This window comes from Lutzomyia longipalpis, chromosome 3, assembly GCF_024334085.1.
Source record: "Lutzomyia longipalpis isolate SR_M1_2022 chromosome 3, ASM2433408v1".
In the NCBI taxonomy this organism is placed as follows: Eukaryota; Metazoa; Arthropoda; class Insecta; order Diptera; family Psychodidae; genus Lutzomyia; species Lutzomyia longipalpis.
The window spans coordinates 12,338,515-12,355,812 of record NC_074709.1 but is presented as its reverse complement, the minus strand read 5'-3'; the positions used below and the strand labels follow the sequence as shown (position 1 = coordinate 12,355,812).

The 17,298-nt window shown below is 36.9% G+C and overlaps 1 protein-coding gene across 3 annotated transcripts in view; it reads left to right on the top strand.

Moving 5' to 3' along the window:
• Positions 1–16,617, top strand: part of LOC129792233 (uncharacterized) — a 37,717-nt gene extending 21,100 nt beyond the window's left edge. For all 3 annotated transcript variants that reach the window (XM_055831092.1, XM_055831093.1, XM_055831094.1), the window contains exons 2-10: positions 3,041–3,387; positions 4,963–6,007; positions 6,099–6,259; positions 7,038–7,397; positions 8,394–8,892; positions 11,330–11,840; positions 11,915–12,074; positions 12,146–12,443; positions 12,509–16,617. In XM_055831092.1, coding sequence (XP_055687067.1) covers positions 3,094–3,387; positions 4,963–6,007; positions 6,099–6,259; positions 7,038–7,397; positions 8,394–8,892; positions 11,330–11,840; positions 11,915–12,074; positions 12,146–12,443; positions 12,509–12,699 — 3,519 coding nt within the window. In that variant the 5' untranslated portion in view covers positions 3,041–3,093 and the 3' untranslated portion in view covers positions 12,700–16,617. The remainder of the gene's footprint in view (positions 1–3,040; positions 3,388–4,962; positions 6,008–6,098; positions 6,260–7,037; positions 7,398–8,393; positions 8,893–11,329; positions 11,841–11,914; positions 12,075–12,145; positions 12,444–12,508) is intronic.
• The last annotated feature ends 681 nt before the right edge of the window (positions 16,618–17,298 follow it).

The window sequence follows — 17,298 nt, the reverse complement described above, 5'->3', positions numbered from 1 at the left end:
ATCAGGTGTAATAGCATATCCCCCATGAATTACGTTGTGTATGAGAGATGATGTAAGACAGGAAATATATATGGGCACCAGAAAAAGGATATCCCTCCGCCCAAAAGAGAATGATTTTTATTCAGACATGATTTTCAACATCTTACCCTCTGCCCGGAAAAAATGTCTCGAAGAATTTTATGCGAGGGATGGGGGGGGAAGGAAAAAGGTATGAAAGCTTCTTTGATTGCATTGTGATCATGGTCGCATATTTTTCCTCCTGGTTTCTCCCTCAATTTCTCCCGTCTGTCGTCCTTATTGTCATTTTTGGGGTGATGAAAAAAAATGCTTGCTTCTTACATGTCAAGCGAGTCCGCAATTCAATAGACTCAAAACCTCCCTCCCTGCCACCCAACTTCGTACACAGCATCCACTTTGCCGCACCCCCGTACATTTTGCCCATTTTGCCACAATACAACACGACGAAGGAAAACTTGTATATCGATCCTCCTCTTTTTCTGCACACACACCACTATTTAATTTCTTCTCGGGAGCTTTTCTCTTTTCCTTTCTTTTGAGAGCCAATTTAAAGAAAAATATTCCATGGGTGGTGATGGGAAAATTTGCAAAACACGTCCCGGCAATTTTTCCCTCTCACACAATTGTGAGGGATTATTAAATTAGGAAAAGAGCTTTCGCGCAACTTTGGAGCTTTTTTTTTCTTCCAACACAAAACATCCTCCCTCTCAGCATTACACATCCTTACGAATTAATCGAAACAATTGTGTGAAATATTTCAGGAATTCATGTTAGATTTAATTTGACAAATATGCATGCAATTTCGCGTCACGGTAATTTCCCCTAATGGGGTTTAATTTTAATCCTCTGTGAGCTTTATTGTTTGCAATGTGGGGTTTTAGTCATGGAACGTCAGACAGCAATAAGCGAGAAGATTTTTTCTTTGGGAATTTACCAAAAAAAAATCTCTTTGGAAGCTTGACAGACTTTCTTGTTAAATTTAATAATGATTTGATTCAGACGTAAACATTTGAGGGAGGATTTTTTTTCAGACAATCTTTAAGGGGTGTTTATGAATTTTGTGTTTTGTATTTTGATGAAATTTGTAGAGGCTTTGCCCCCTTATCTGAGCTTTTTCAAGATTAAAAATCTGTTAAAAATATATATTTTAGGCTTGATTCTAATACTTTTCGTCTTGAATTTATTATTTTTAGATAGTAGCAATAAGTTTTAATAAATAAAGGAAAATCCCTACGATTTTCTCAAAAGACACTTTTCCACCTTATCTTTCACCCCACGCGTATCATTAGACATACACACTTGAGTCTCAAACATAAAAATATGCCCCATTTCGGTAACTTTCTCGGTGTGCCTATAAAGCTCAAATGTTGTAGCTTTTTTCCACCACCACCCACCTCCCCCCGCCATGAGGAGAGACCTATAAAATTCTTCTGGCGCTCGTAAAGACAGCACATGAAGTGTAAGAAAATATCCACTCATATTGAGATTGTTGGTGGCAAAAGGAATCGGTAAAGTCATTTTACATATTCATGTCTCGTTTTGGGTCAGGAAAAGTTTGAATTTCCAACAAGAAAAAAAACATGGAAAATGATGACGAAGTGATGAAAATAAAACCACACACACACGACGTTTAAATAACTCCTCAACATCCTGTTTTCCATGCCTTCTAATTCGCACCCAAAGAGTCACATCCTTATGAAAGCTTCGAACTTTACAAGGATGAAACTATGTAGTTAAATGTATTTATATGTACACTTTCTACAAAATTTACCCATCAAGGGCTCATATCATACAAAAAGAGTCGTGTGGTGGAGGAAATCAAGCGACACACAACTCAAGGAGAAGAACACACATTCATGACAGAATTCTCCGGATTTGTTGTTATACCGAGAAGAAGAGAGACGAGGATGGATGCTTTTGCCTCTATGGGGCGGGAAATCGATAAAATGTGTGCAAAATGCCAGAAAATCTTTCTAATGCACCCTCCATGGGGCTTTTCTGCCGCAAAATGTTCTCGTCAAGATTTTTTAAAATGTTTCTCATTTTATTTTATTTTTTTAAATCGTCCAACAAATCTTTTGATTATGATTAAAATGTTATGTTTTTTGTGAAATTTTTAGTCTGAATTTTCACGAGAAGGGATGGGAAGGAAAAGCTTCAAAAATATATCACCTATTCCTTTCTCAATTTTGCATATTGTCCCCTCTTTTCCCTATAGTTAACCCTGTGATCATTTTTAATTAATTCTTTTAATTATGCGACGCATATCTAACCAATTTAAATTAAAACGAAAAATGCATGGAGTGGGTTGAAGAAAAAAAGCTCTCGTTTAATAAAATGCTGGAATAGCGCTCAGAGAGTAAAATGATTGGTCTGAGGTGGTAGTTGGGGGGATGAGGGTTTATCTTTGCTTTCTGGTACCGAACATCTATCCCTCTGAACACAGCCAGGAGTTGCTGTGTCTGCTAAAGTGAGTGAATTTAAACATACAGAATTTCATTCCTTGGAGCAATTTTAAACTGCAAAATTTTCTTAAGAGACTGAGTGGGTGTTGAGACACTAATTGGAGGACGGACTCGTAACACCATCCAAAGGAGTGAGAGAGAGAGAGAGAGTCCTCCTTTAACACACGAAAATCTCATCCCCGCGGGGGCAAATCACTTTCACCCTTTCCCTTTTGCTACTTCCTCCTTGTGCAAAGCGCTAGCATGGGAATTTTCGGGTGAACTCCTTCAATGTCATGAATTTGTTCGCTTAATCCTATTAATGGAGTGGCAGATGTCATGTGTTTAATTATATTTGGATTGTAAAATCCTCTCACACTTTATGTGCCCCGAAAATACATCTCCACCTCCCCCTTTTGTCCATGGGGGGAGGAGGCGAGGATATAAACCCTCGGTTGCCATTCTATGCTATGTATGTGATGGAAGGTGCGGAGCTGAGCTTTTGTTGATAGACATTTTGGAGATGATTTTGCAAAATAAACGTGTGTATGTGATGCTCTTCTCTGGCTCAATTGCAGAAATATTGAAGGAGTGTGGGGGCAACCTCTGTCACATCCACTTGTCACCGAGAATGGCATCCACAGCTCTGAGTAATCACACGAGCAACTTCATCGCATCACCATCACCTGAGGGTATCGATAAAACCACAATCAGCTCATTTGATGATTTTGCCAAGAGTCGCAGCAGATCCACACGCGCTGCCAGCCTAGCTTTGCCCAACAGCTCCAATCTTCTGGATCTCCTGGACACGGAGCACACACAATACCTCACTCCCATCAGTCTCTCACCCCCATCCATAAGGCGACACTCAACACACCACTACCCAAACGTGGATGCCGCCATTGAAGACGAAGTTAGTTCTGCGGTAAGTAGCATTTCCTCCTTTTGCTATTTATCCATCCTGGTACACATCACCCATCTATGCAGCACAACCAAAGACATCTAACAACCCCCCTCAGGGCTTCTTCCTTGATCCGCCTTTCTGATATACCGGGTGCGGTCGCATCGCCACAGCTGAAGAGATATTAACTACGAGAAATATCAACAACCCTTCCCCGCACAGTAGGAGCTTTCAAAGCTCTGCAATATTCTCGATGAAACTCCTTTTGCAGATAAGATGTTTTCACTCTTTCTCCCTCTCTCCATGGTAAAAGGAAACTATTTTCCAGCGATAGGATGGCATATTAAAAAGCCATTATTCCTAGAATTTTCATATCTTCCCCCACACAGCCACACACTCTGCTTGCAATAATTTACCACGATGCCTGCATGGAGGAGATGATAGGATTTTCGCAATTTAATCCTCTTAATCTCTGAACTTTTTGGTTCAAAGATGAAATTTCTTAGAATTGTTTTTTTAATGTTGCTTCACGATAAAGATAGATAGGAATTAGAAGAAGGAAAAACATCTCTTTTACATAAATAGGACTTTGAGTTACTTTTTCAAACATTTTAAGAAGAAGAATAAAAAACACCAAAAAAGCTTCTGAGAATTTATTGAAAAATGTAATTAAGCTTTTCCAGAGCTTTTAAAGCTTACAACTACAACGTAAATATATCTAACAGAACAGTTTTCTCTGAATCAGACGATCCTTGGAATAGGCTTTTCTTGAAAGCTTCGAGAAGTGCTTTCATGAGAATAAACTTCCAGGAGATCATCATTATTGTACATAGGAAATGAAGAGCTTTCACAGGAAAGCCTCAATAAGACTTGTACACAATTAAAAAAATTCAAATGAAAGGATTAAATAAAATTCGAAGTAATTTGAAATCCTTTCCTTAGAAAGCTTTTTTTGCCTTTTCTTCCTTCCTACTTGTACAGGAACTTCCATTTTAGTGAAAGCTTTAAGCACACAATTGCTAATTTTCTGTAACAATTTCCTTTTATGTAAAAGCATCTATATAAACAAATTGTCATACAAAAGCTTCCTTCTCTGCTGAATGTTGGTCAATGCTTTTTGCATCAGGTGGAGTTTGTTAAAAGGGAAATCCCTGAAAAGGCAACGTGCTTTTAAAAGTTTCCACACCGGATGGTGTTGAAGTACTTCCTCGAAGAATTCTTTCTTCCCTGTTATTGCCTTATTGAGTGCAATGCTCAACATTATTGAACAGAATACAATGCGAAAATTATTGCTGTAAATGAAACATTTGCAATCCAACTTTTTCTTTTAAAAGCTTCGCAAAGTTTTATCAGAGAATTCAGGAAATTATTTCTTTACAAGTTGATTGGCTTTTTGAAACTCCGAAGGGATGATTTTCCAATTAAAAGCTCACTATGGATTGTTTATGGAATTTGTGACCCTTTTTTGGCGGAAGAACATTAATCACTGTCATCATTTTGTGAATCAATCAATAATATTGAGGAGTTTCTAAATCTTCTGAAGAGAATTTCACAACAAGAGCTTTGGAAAAAAAATCTATTTTTTCGTGAATTTTTCAGGTGAATCAAAAAATTCTGCCTCTAGTTCCACCACCAGTGCCCAAGAGAACATTTAAGGGTAGAATAGGGTCAAACCAGTCATCGGATAAGGGTTCTGTGGACTTTTTTAAGATGCAACCAAGTCAAGAGACGTCAAATGGGCTGGACAATGAGGATCGCCTGAGTATTGATTCGTCATCGTCGGTTTTCGAGGAGAACGGCATTGGGGGCCCGGATTTTATTCCCTTTGACGAGACAAAGCACTTCTTCCACAGCTCCAATCGCTCCTCGTCGGATTCCAATAAGAGTCAAACCACCATTGACACAGGGTACATGTCCTCAGCGACACATCAATCCTTCCGGAGTCGCTTCTCATCCGAGGACACCCAATCGTCGATCGATAGCTACATGTCGGGTGAAATGATGCGCTCCGAGGGATTCCCATCGCCCCCACCTTCCGACCTTAGCAATCGCATCTTCAATCGCCTGGCAGACAAGGATACAGCAAGTGGGCGGTACACCAAGAATGTCGTCAAGGAGAATTGTCGAAGGCAACTTCCGGCAGTACCGCAGAGACGGCATCAGAACAGTGTGCCACCCAAACTTCCGCCACCCACTAGTGCGGCACGGACACGGGGTACCCCACCGGCACCACCACTACGCTCCCAGGCATCTCTCGATTCGGCAAAGTTGCTTCACAATAGCCAAGTGTTGGGTATGCGAAAGGGACTCAATAAGCCACCACCATTGGCAAAAATCACCACACGGCAGGATTCCAGCATCAGCAGCGATAGCTTCTCCGTCACCTCAAGTCCAGGGTACAATGCCAAGAGCATGGAGACACCGCTGCTGCATCATACAGCCAAAATGGGTCGCTCAACAACTGTAAAGGTGCCTCAGGATACCACAACAGACGGCTTAAGTATGACCACGCGCCATCCAAAGCCTATAAATGTTCGACAAGATTCAAACATTTCCAGCGATAGCTTTAGTCAAACCTCCAGCCCGGGGTATTCGTCGAAACTCCTCGATACACCCCTCTTGACAAACCACAAGCTCAATACATGTGAGTTATGTTGCCATTGCGGATGAGAATTCCCAAATCTCTCTCTTTCCCATTTTGAAAATTCCTAAATAAAAATTTTTGAATATTGCAGTGAAGCAAAACTTCAAAGGTGCTGATGAGATCCTCCACGAAGGTGGTGGTACCTCAGAAAACAATCCCAGCTCACCAATTACAAAGAGTGCGTCGACCCCGGCAAGTCTACAGACAATTGTACGCTTCCAAAATGGCTCGAACATGTCCCTCCAGCATAAGGTATGTGTGTAGTAATTATATATAAACCACTCTATGTAATATGCATTGCCACATAGCAAATAGAAATTCCAACCACTCTATAAATGTTCCCCGAAATTTGCCAAGAAGAAACTCACGTAGAGTTGAGAATTTTAGGGATGAAGATTTGGAAGTTGAGAGATTTTTTTTTCATTATAAGATTTTCGTGATCAAAAATTGCTGATCACAAATTTTGAGTCAATAAATGCTCAATCTTGATTGAGTTAATTATTGGTCAATGATTAATGAATCAATTGAGTCAGATCTTGTGTCTCAATTAATAGATCAATTATTGACTGTGGATTGATTAATCTTAAGTCAAACAACGGATAGTTCAATAATCGACAATCTATGAAGACCTATGTTGATTCAACATTGAGCTCAATAATTTATCAATTATTGGCAGTTAATTGACTAATCTTAGGTCAAAGAGGATTCCTCAACAATTGATAAATTATTGGCCGTGAATTGACTAATTTTAAGTCAAATAGGATTGCTCAATAAATTGATCATCAATTCGGATATTTTTTCACTCAACATTGAGCTCAATAATTGATCAATTTTTGGCAAATTTTCTCTTTTGGGTATAAATATTCAACAAAAAAAAACTCTTTAGTTTTTATCTAAAATCTAGAAAATAGATTTGGGAATTCAACTTGTGTGAATTAAGCTGCGGGCCATTTAATGTTAGGCAAAGGCATATGTATTATAAGTAAATTATGTTTATTTACATAATGTATGTATCTGTCTCTGTGTGCAGATTATTAACAGGAGAAAGAATTCCGCCCCATACATCCTGAGGATGGGTCCATTGAAATTTCGTCTACTCCAGATAGTCGCCAATGCCGTGATATTGATGGTATTAGCCGGTATATTTGCTGCATATTTAAAGGCAAATCCCACAGTTCAGTTCATCAACAAGACCATCATTACGCCAACGAGGACGGAAATGGTGTACGCATCTGAGGAGACGTCCCTGAGTTTGGTGGGTGGGAAAAATCCCGCGCCCGGAGTTTGCTTGCCTGTCATCGTGAAATTCTGCCAGAACCACCAGCTTCCCTACAATTTCACCGTCTTCCCCAATTACATTGGACACTTTGGACAGCCCGAGGCGCAAGTTGTGAGTATACAATTCCGAATTCCTCACGTCTTCTCACACCATCAACCTCTAGCAGTGGATAAGCGAAGAAGAGCTCCTCTATACTATGATAAGGGAGAGGGGAGGCGATGTGAATCCCAAGAATTTTATTACACTTGTCCACTGTCTCTGATTCCTTTCGCCATCTCTCTGCACATATAATACAGACAAATCGATTTTATCCAACCCCACACAACCCCCACCCTCATTCCAATGTGAAATACGCGACAGATAAATCTGTGACGCATGGAGGAGGGATTCCTTTCGCGCGATAATCGACAAGAAGATTAATGCTGTCTCGTTGTCAAGGGGCTGCCTCACAAGAGGACACAGTGTACATTACAATTTACTCTTCAATTGACTCACAAAGCGCGCGACTTCATTAGCAATGTGATATTAAATATTTATAGAATTCAAATGAAAGCTAAACTCCTCATCTTCAAGCTGAATATATACACAAAGAGTGGGAGAGTGTTAAAGAAAAGATCCTGGGATGGGGGACTTCCTTTTTAAAGCACAAAATTTAAATTAAGGAAATAATTTGACAGAATTCCAGGAAAAACTTCAATTTTCCCATGTAAATTAATAACGAATTGAAATAAATTGGATTTATGAATTTTTTGAGGGGGGAGAGGAATAAATTAGTTCAAGGATAGGGGGCTAATAATTCGTCAAAAAATATTCTTTGAATTATTGGCATCTTAATCAGCGGTCTAGTAAACAATTTTATTGAGCCAGGAAATCAACTGAGTTAGCCAATCGATTCATAAATTGACCACGGATTAATCAATCTGAGATCAAATATGATTGATTAATTATCTATGCGAAACTACCCAATAGAATTCCAATAAGGACTCTAAAAATCCTCTAAAGTCTAAATTTTATCTTCAAGATCATTAATTTTTCATCCAATCCCATTGTACACTACATTTCCAAAATCGTTCCCCCTTGATGGTGGTCATTTATCACAATTTCCAGGAATTGGATGCCTACGATGCCCTTGTCGATGTTAGATGCTACGAGCTCGTGTCCCTGCTGCTTTGCTCGCTCTTTGTGCCAAAATGTAGCTCAACGGGGACAACTGTGCCACCCTGTAGGAGTCTCTGTACCGAAACAATGCGACGCTGTGGCTTCTTTTTCGAAGTGTTCAGCCTGGAGTTGCCGGAATACATCAAATGTCACCTCTTTACGGAATCCTCCAATCCGGATGAGTGTGTTGGCTCCCGGGAGGTGCAGGAGGCAAAAGTTCGCGCCCTTACACCCTCTTGTTCGGGTTTTATGTGCGACAAAAGACGCTGTATCCCATCTGAGTGGAAGTGCGATGGACACGTTGACTGTAGTGACCAGACGGATGAATCGGATTGCCCTCATTGCCCCAAAGGAACTATCTACTGCGGGAAAAATAAGTGCATGAGCCAAAAGCACGTATGCGATGGAATTCACGATTGCCCATATGGTCAGGATGAGAGGAATTGCAGTAAGTTTTTCCTTCCTTTTTTCCTTTTCTACATAGGACAAGAAGAATTTGCAGATTATATTTTAGGATCTTAAAAGAGCTATTTTAGGAAGAAACCCAAAATCAAATTTAATCAACTGTGAAAACTTTGAGAGAGACGCGCCAAAGATGTGTTCAAGATCAAAGTCAGAGAGGAGTTATAAATTGAAATTGATTGCTTTTGGGATTTGTTGTGATTTCTCCCAAAATGACATGAAGAAGAAAATTCCTTGGCAGCCAGCAGAAGAATCATTAGGGAAGAAAATGCTGTAAAATTATTATTTTATCTAAAATAATCCCAAAGAGAGAGAGAAAAATTCATTGGACATGCGAAAGAATTCTTCAATAATTAAAATTCTTCTTGAAATATCGTGAAAAAAAATCTTTTTCAATTCGCACACCGAAAAAAAAATATGCTAGAGGTTTAGAGAATTGCTGTTCACTGGGGCTCGTCGCTAAAGTAGTGACTTGATTCCCCAATATAGAGACACACGAGTCACTAGAACTGATTGTCACAATGACAAGAATTCTAGTAGTTCGTGTATTTGATTTTATAGCAGCCGTGACATATTGGCAATAAACAGATGGCGTTAGTGGTATTTTTTTTATTTTGAAAATAGAGAATATTATTTATTGAATTGAAATTAATAATATTTATCAAAAAAAAAATTATATTCGAAATAAAATGAAAAGAATGGGATCTGTAATTAATAATATACCAACAGACCTATGTAGGGAGCCTCTTTATGCATTTACATAAGAAAAAATCTTTTAAAAATTTATTTATTTGCATAAATTGAATTTAATCTTTTTTTTATAAATCTTTATATTCTCTTTTTCTTCAACTTTTGTCATAATGATTAGATTCTCGGATGATTAATGAAGTGCGTTACAAGAATATGTCAAACGAGTCTGATACAAGAACAGAAAGATGCTTTGAGTGCCATGGTCCGGCAAAACTGAAACATGATTTTTTTTTAATTTTCATAAAAAATGTTGTAGGAGTGAAACCAAACAACTACAAAGAGACAAAAGCGAAAAAAAAAACATTTTTTAAAAAATCCGTTTTGGGTTGAACCCCATTTATTCTCCATTACCCCCATTACCCCCATTTCCACAATTTATTTATTTTGATTAGATTGACATCCTATACAGAGAATAAAAGCTTCAAGGCCTGACCAAGCTCCTCTTGTTCCCCTAGCCACTGTTCCTTTCTCCCAGGGAGAGCTCCAATAGTTCTCTTCCAGGCCACGAAAAGGCATCCACCTGTCTGTCCGTGGAGGGAGAGGATGGCTGGCCAATCAACACCGTGGAACGAAGACTGGACCCCGGAAGCCGGCAAAATTCTACAGCATGGAGATACTCTTCTTGGGAGACCTCCCCCTCGCTTACAATGTGAAGGTAGTGCGAGGAGCTCCCCGTCCCGCTCAAGCGGACTGCAACGAACAAAAACACAAAACAAAATTCCAAGGTCCAGTGCGACTATGCAACATCATGAGCTACTTACCCCAATAGGGAACGGGGGGGGGGGGCACGCAGGGGAGGCTCTCTAGGATGTGCCGGAGTGTCCTCTTCACACGAAAAACTGTCAGGGAGCCGTGTACTGACAGACTCCTCCGTGATGATCGTCAAATTGCGTCTTACACACAGAGAGAAATTACACCCAATTCGAGTGCAACGTGATTGCTGAGAGAGACAATGCTTTGTCCGGAATGCGCGTAGGATATTTTTGAACAATTTCCTCTCTCTATGCAAGAAACATAGCGCCTCCTCAATCCCCGCGGCTTCTTTTGTATTGACCTTGAATATCTTGAGGAGGAATTAACGTGTAGAGGCGGCGTATACCTAGAGGTTTTTCCAAAGGATCCCACGAAGATGATGCTGAAGATGAGCATTAACACGGAGGTCATCATGAGGCTGGTTGGACGTAACTCCGGCAATAATTTGGAAAAATGCCTCGTACAACACCTTTTATAGAATTCACGAATTGTTCTTTTGTGTGTTTGTGTCGTTTGTATCCGAATCCTCGGCTTTTATAGCTTTCACTCCTTTTCATTTAAGCCCACTCACTGCACCGCACAATTTCCTTCACTTTTTAGCGGTTGAGAGAGAATAAAAAACCTGTCCCTTCAACATTTTCAGGGAAACAGACATAAATGAAAATAATTTATTTTTATATTGACAAAATGTAAACATAACCAAAGCATTGCGATAAAATTATTGCAGTTGTATTGCAGTTCTTGATTTAGTACCGTGGTGACATCTTCACAGATTTTTTTGTAACTAATTCATTGGAGACAAATAGTCTCAGATTCAGTGGCTCTATGTACCCATTCTGGAGACACATAGTCCACTGGGGCTACTCTCTGGGTGAGAGTAAAAATTTCTCTAGTTCTGGTGATTTTTTTTTTCGGTGCAGTTCGTCTTAGCGAGAGGAATGGTGACTTGGGACGAGGAACTTTGGAAGTCTACAGGGCTAATGTGAAGAAATGGGCACCAGCTTGCATCTCCAATTGGGATCCATCCACCTCCCCAACGACTGTTTGCAGCATCCTTGGGTATAGTTCAGTCAATAGTAGTCGCCTCAAGATGATTGGTACGAATATCACAATGGTAACACCGACAAAGGATACACCGGCAATGTGGAGGATGTACCAGAAGCGTCAGACGAATCTCATGAAGGAATTCACAAATTGCCCCACCTCAATGTATCCCGTCGTTGAGCTAACGTGCTCCAACTTCGAATGCGGCAAAGTGAGGAAAAGACGAAATCTCAGCCCAAAGACACGTATTGTGGGTGGAACACAGAGTTCACCGGGCGATTGGCCCTTCCTGGCGGCAATTCTCGGTGGCCCAGAGGAGATTTTCTACTGTGCTGGCGTCCTGATTTCCGATCAATGGGTCCTCACAGCTTCACACTGTGTTGGAAAGTAAGTAATAGGGGTGGGGAGGAAGTACAGAAAAAACAAATAGTTGAATCCTCTAATCATTTTCTTCGTTTCAGCATCACAAACCGCAAGATAAATGACTGGACCATTCAGCTGGGCATGACACGACGCCACAGCCACACCTACTATGGGCAAAAGGTGAAAATCCGCCGAGTTATCCCTCATCCACTCTACAATTCATTCGTGGCACACGACAATGACATTGCCCTATTCCAGGTAAGCCCCAATCCCACCTTCTGTGGCCACACTAAATGCCATCAATTAAATCCCTTTTTCACACAATACAGCTAAGTACACGCGTGGCTTTCCATGAGCACCTTCTGCCTGTTTGCCTACCACCACCGCTGAAGGAAATTAAACCAGGAACAAATTGCACGGTGATCGGGTGGGGAAAGAAGGAAGACAAGAGTACTCAAGAATATGGAGCTGCATCATCCTTTTTCTCTTCATACGAACCATCAGTCAATCAGGTGACGGTACCAATAATAAATCGCGATGTATGCAACGAATGGCTGGAGATGCTGAATGTCACCGAAGGGATGATCTGTGCTGGCTACGAGCACGGTGGGAAGGATGCGTGTCAAGGTGAGATTCTTCAAAATGCAACAAAATTCCCCCAAAATATTCCACTAAAAATGAAACTTTTGCAGGAGACAGTGGTGGCCCTTTGCTGTGTCAGAATCCCAACGACAAAGATCGCTGGTATGTGGGTGGAATTGTTTCCTGGGGCATTATGTGTGCCCACCCAAAACTTCCTGGTGTCTACGCAAATGTTCCCCGCTACATTCCATGGATTATGCAGCAAATTCACAAATATTCATCTGGTTCCTACTTCACTTAGAATTCAAAGTACCCCCCACTACTACATCCCCCCAAACCCCATCACTGACGACACATTCAAGAAAGGATCAAACAACAAGAAAAAATCCCCAATCCACCGCTAAACATATCCTTTCAACTAAATATCATATTTTTCTATTCAAGATGACGACAGGGAGGTATAAGAATCCACATAGAATTGCTTGGAATTTCTAATTAATTCTCTTTTTATCATGGAAGAGACTTTTGAATGAAGGTGCACTGATAAAAGACGCAGGATTTTTTATAAAGTGAAAAAGATTTATCAAAAAAAAAGTTATAGGACATAATTTAATTTGATACGAGAAAAGATTGATTAAGAAGAAATATCATGAAACTTGGACAATAATGAAAAATTTTTCGTAGAGATGAGAAGAGAGTTGTTTTTTTCTCCCAAGATAGAGGATAATACACTTATGTGTCCTTGATGTCAGACAATACAATTTAAAAAAAAATGTAATATTATATATTGATGAAGGAGGATGTAAAATATACATATAGATGAGAGTTTTAGGATAAAGAAATTATCACTGTTTATTAGTTGTAATGAAAAAGAAAAGAAATGTAATGTTTAAAACAAAGCCTCTGCATTCTCACAGAATGACTAAATGTTGAAAGAATTATTCCAAATAAAAGAACAATAAATCATTGACACTATATTAGACAGTTAAGGACAAAAAAAAAGATGCTTCTTATGACATAGAATCATAAAATATATCTAATGATATTCTTGCTATCAAGTAAGTTTTTAAGTGATTAATTAATCATTGTTGGAACGTTTTACTTGACAATTTTATTTTATTTGGTTTATCCGTTGGACGCTTATTGCTCGAAAAATTAATCCCAACAATCAGATAAAGATTAATTAGAGGTGATTGCATTGTGTGATTGCTAGCATTCCACTGCAGTAGGAATGAGCTTAATGTGGTAAAGTTTACAAAATTACACTACCATTAAAAAGTTCAGCGAATAGAGCGAAAATTGAGCATTTTTTAAAAGCTGCGGTGAAACAATTTTTATAAATCCGCCAATTTTGAAAAAGGAACATTTTCCTTTTTTTCTAAACTAGCAGAATTTAAAAAAAAGCATCAGTTGATTACCAAGGGGTGTTTTTCTTAACGAAAATCTTTGAATTATTCGTCAAGATTCGGATTATTTGTTAAGAAGATTCGATTTATTCCTTAAGAAATTTCAAATCGTATTATTTAAAAGAATATTCCAATTATTCCTCAAGAAGTCTCAAATCGGACTATTTTTTAAGAAGATTCTGACTATCCGTCGAGATTTTTACTACACATATTCGTCAAGATTCGAATTATTTGTCTGGATTCGGATTATTTGTTACGAAGCTTCCAATTATTCGTTAAGAAGTTTCAGACTTTTCGTTAAAATTCTGATTTTTCTTCAAGAAGATTTGAAGTCTTTGTCAAGATTCAGATTATTAGTCTAGAAGATAAGAATTATTATTATTATATTCGTCAAGATTCAGATTAATTTGTTCCGTGAAAAATTCTTAATTTTTCATCCATCCGGAAAATTTTTTATGGCAGTGTAAATTGTTCTTTTATTATTATTTAGATTCTATTATTGACAATACCAAATATACAAAAATTAGCTGATTATAAATTGAAAGAATCACAATCAAAACTCTGATTAACTAAAAAGAAATTCTGAATCAGCATTGAATGAGGAAATGTTAGTTTCTATATTAATAAATCATCACTACGATTATGTTCTTGTCAAATAAATGGCGTTGATCATTCTCAGACCAGCTCATCATTTATAAAAAAAAAACATAATTTTTAAATGAAAAATACTCAAAAAGAAACCTTTTAATCAATGAAAATGAAGCTTTCAGTTGAACATTTTTTGCAAAAAAAAAACACATAATATATACACTTTTGTGTAGAGAAGTTGACAATAAGGAGATGAAATATAAAAAAAATGTATAGTCGTTCAAATAAGAGGAAAAAATATTTCAATTTTAACGTGGTAACCATAAGCTTCCCATCAAATATGCGAGGGTCTCAGCTTTAATTAAGAATTAGTCAAATTACTAATGATGAAGTTTCCAATGAAAAGATAACCAAAGAAAACAAAAACTCTCAAGTAAAAAGAAAAATTGTGAAAAACCGGAAACTTCATCGGAAAAGTAAATTATTTAAGTAAAAGAAAAAAATCATTTAAGATAAAATAAAAATTAGATGTTTATTGAAAAAAAAAGAAAAGAAAATATCCTCTAAAAAGAATAATCAATTATATTAAAGAAAAAATGGTAATTTCTATAGATCATGCTTTTTTACAAAAGAAAAAAAAATGGAATTATGTACACACAATGAAATCAAAAAATTAAATTATACTTCCTCAATTACTAAAATGAGTCATTACATAGATTGAAAATGAAGAAAAAATATATTGGTGAGGAGAAGTTAAAATTACGCACAGAATTGAAACTTATAGAGATTAAAGAAGAAGAAGAAGAAAATGATAAATTAACTCCACACCTGTGGGGTGCAAAACGGAGGATATTTTACTAAGAAATGCTTCAAATCAAATGTGCTTTTAGAGAAATTTACCATACAGAATACACTTTAAAAGAAAACCTATGACAATACCATTTTAATGTTAATTGAAGATGAAAAAAATATTCTAAAGTTGCAAAGAAAAGTTATTTTACTTTTTAAAAATAAAAATTACAAAAAATAGCGAGATGAAGGAGGAAAATATTTACTATTCCCAAGTATACACCCTAAATGCTAGAAATTGATAGAGAAAAAAAAAGTAAACCTTATATACACACAGTATAGATGTTTGTGGGAGAAAGAGAATCCTATATAGTGAACAATTAAATATACACTTGTATTGAATTTTACTAAGAAAAAAAAAACATTAAAACTTTATAGAGGCCGAATTTAAAAAAATAGAAATGTTTGAAAAAGAAAAAGAAGAAAATGTGTAAATTGGAAAGTAAATAAAGGGCCTAATAGACTCCCAATTATTTTTACCTTTAAGAACACTAAAAAAAAACTAAAAATAAATGTGATGCTTAATGGAAAAAAAACATAATGTTACTAAAGGCAAAACTTTAAATTTTTTAACCTAATTTTTGTACCAAAAAAAAACAAATTAAATTAAACCTACAATTTCCTAATTAATTCCTCACTTATAGAAAAAGAAAAAAAAATCTACTATTTCATAAGATTACGTAAATTCCAATGTGAATTAGTCGTTAACTAAGGAAAGTAAATGAAAAAAAATGAAGAAATGTAGAAGATATTTTAAATAACAAAAAAAAAAGCTTGACAAAAAAATGTAAAACACAGAATATCAATTTCAGCTGATGAGTACTTATGGTTAAGAAGTAGACACACAAACTCATTAAGAAAATTAGAAATATACAAAAATTAAATATTATTGAGAAAAATTTTAGATGATTTTACTCAAAAAAAAAAGTTGTATAAAATTGATAAAAATTAAAAAAAAATAGGCTGATTAAAATCAGAAAAATGTCCTCACTCTTCAAACAATGATTATTTTGTTTTTGAAAAAAAAAAATTTTTTAACAATTGCTTTTTTTTTTTTTTCAACATAAAATTAAGACTTTTATTTTGAAAATAAATACTGGAAAGGATAGTCATTAAAAAATAGAATCTTTAAAGAGAAAGAATAATTTTTTTATGGTTTCAGTGACTGCGATAATTATTTTGAAGAAAATAAATCCTCCATCATAAGAAAAAAAACTATATATTTGTGGACAAAAAAATCCAGAGTTTCAGAGACATGATCTTATTGAGAAAAAAAATATATAAAAAAATGAAATAGATTTTAGCCACAGAAGAGAGAAAATATTTTGGTGTTTATAAAATCAATGTTGACTAATAAACGGTGTGAAATGGCAAAATATCTTTCATTTTGGATCTCTTCCAATTCTTTTTTTATTAACTCTCTGATTTATTTACATACATGGAGTTGGATCTTCCTTTATCTTTTATCTATGTCTCTACCAACTCTGTGTACGGCTTACTCGTCCGGAATTGTCTCCAAGCCCTGACGAGTAGAAAATGCTTTAGGAAAAATGCTCAAAAATAGAATAAAATCAACTCACATTGCAAAGGTATGGGTTGTTGGTTAATCGCATGTCTCTCTGGTACATCATACGATCCCATCTTTCATCCGTTCCTCGCCGGAAAGCCTGGAAAAGTGGAAAAATGTAAACATTGTCATTGGAGGTTAAGGACCTATCCCGAAAATTGGGATTTACTCACATTATTGAAAACCAATTTGTGTATCCCGTACAGGGCGTATCCTGGGAAGGCTGTAGCTACTACAATTATGCAGAAGGATGGCAGAATTTCGTACCACATTGCTGGGAATTCACAATTTTCTGCACTTTTATGTAATCCTCCCCGAGACCAAAATATTTTCTTTCTGCCAACCCGGCTGACTAATCTTCTATTGCGATAGTTTTGGTACTTTTTGTATACGCAAATACATTTTTTTTATAAACCCAGAAATTATCTCCAGAATTATTTGATAAATTGATCTTAAGGACACTTCTTAAAGATAAGAAAAATTACAAATT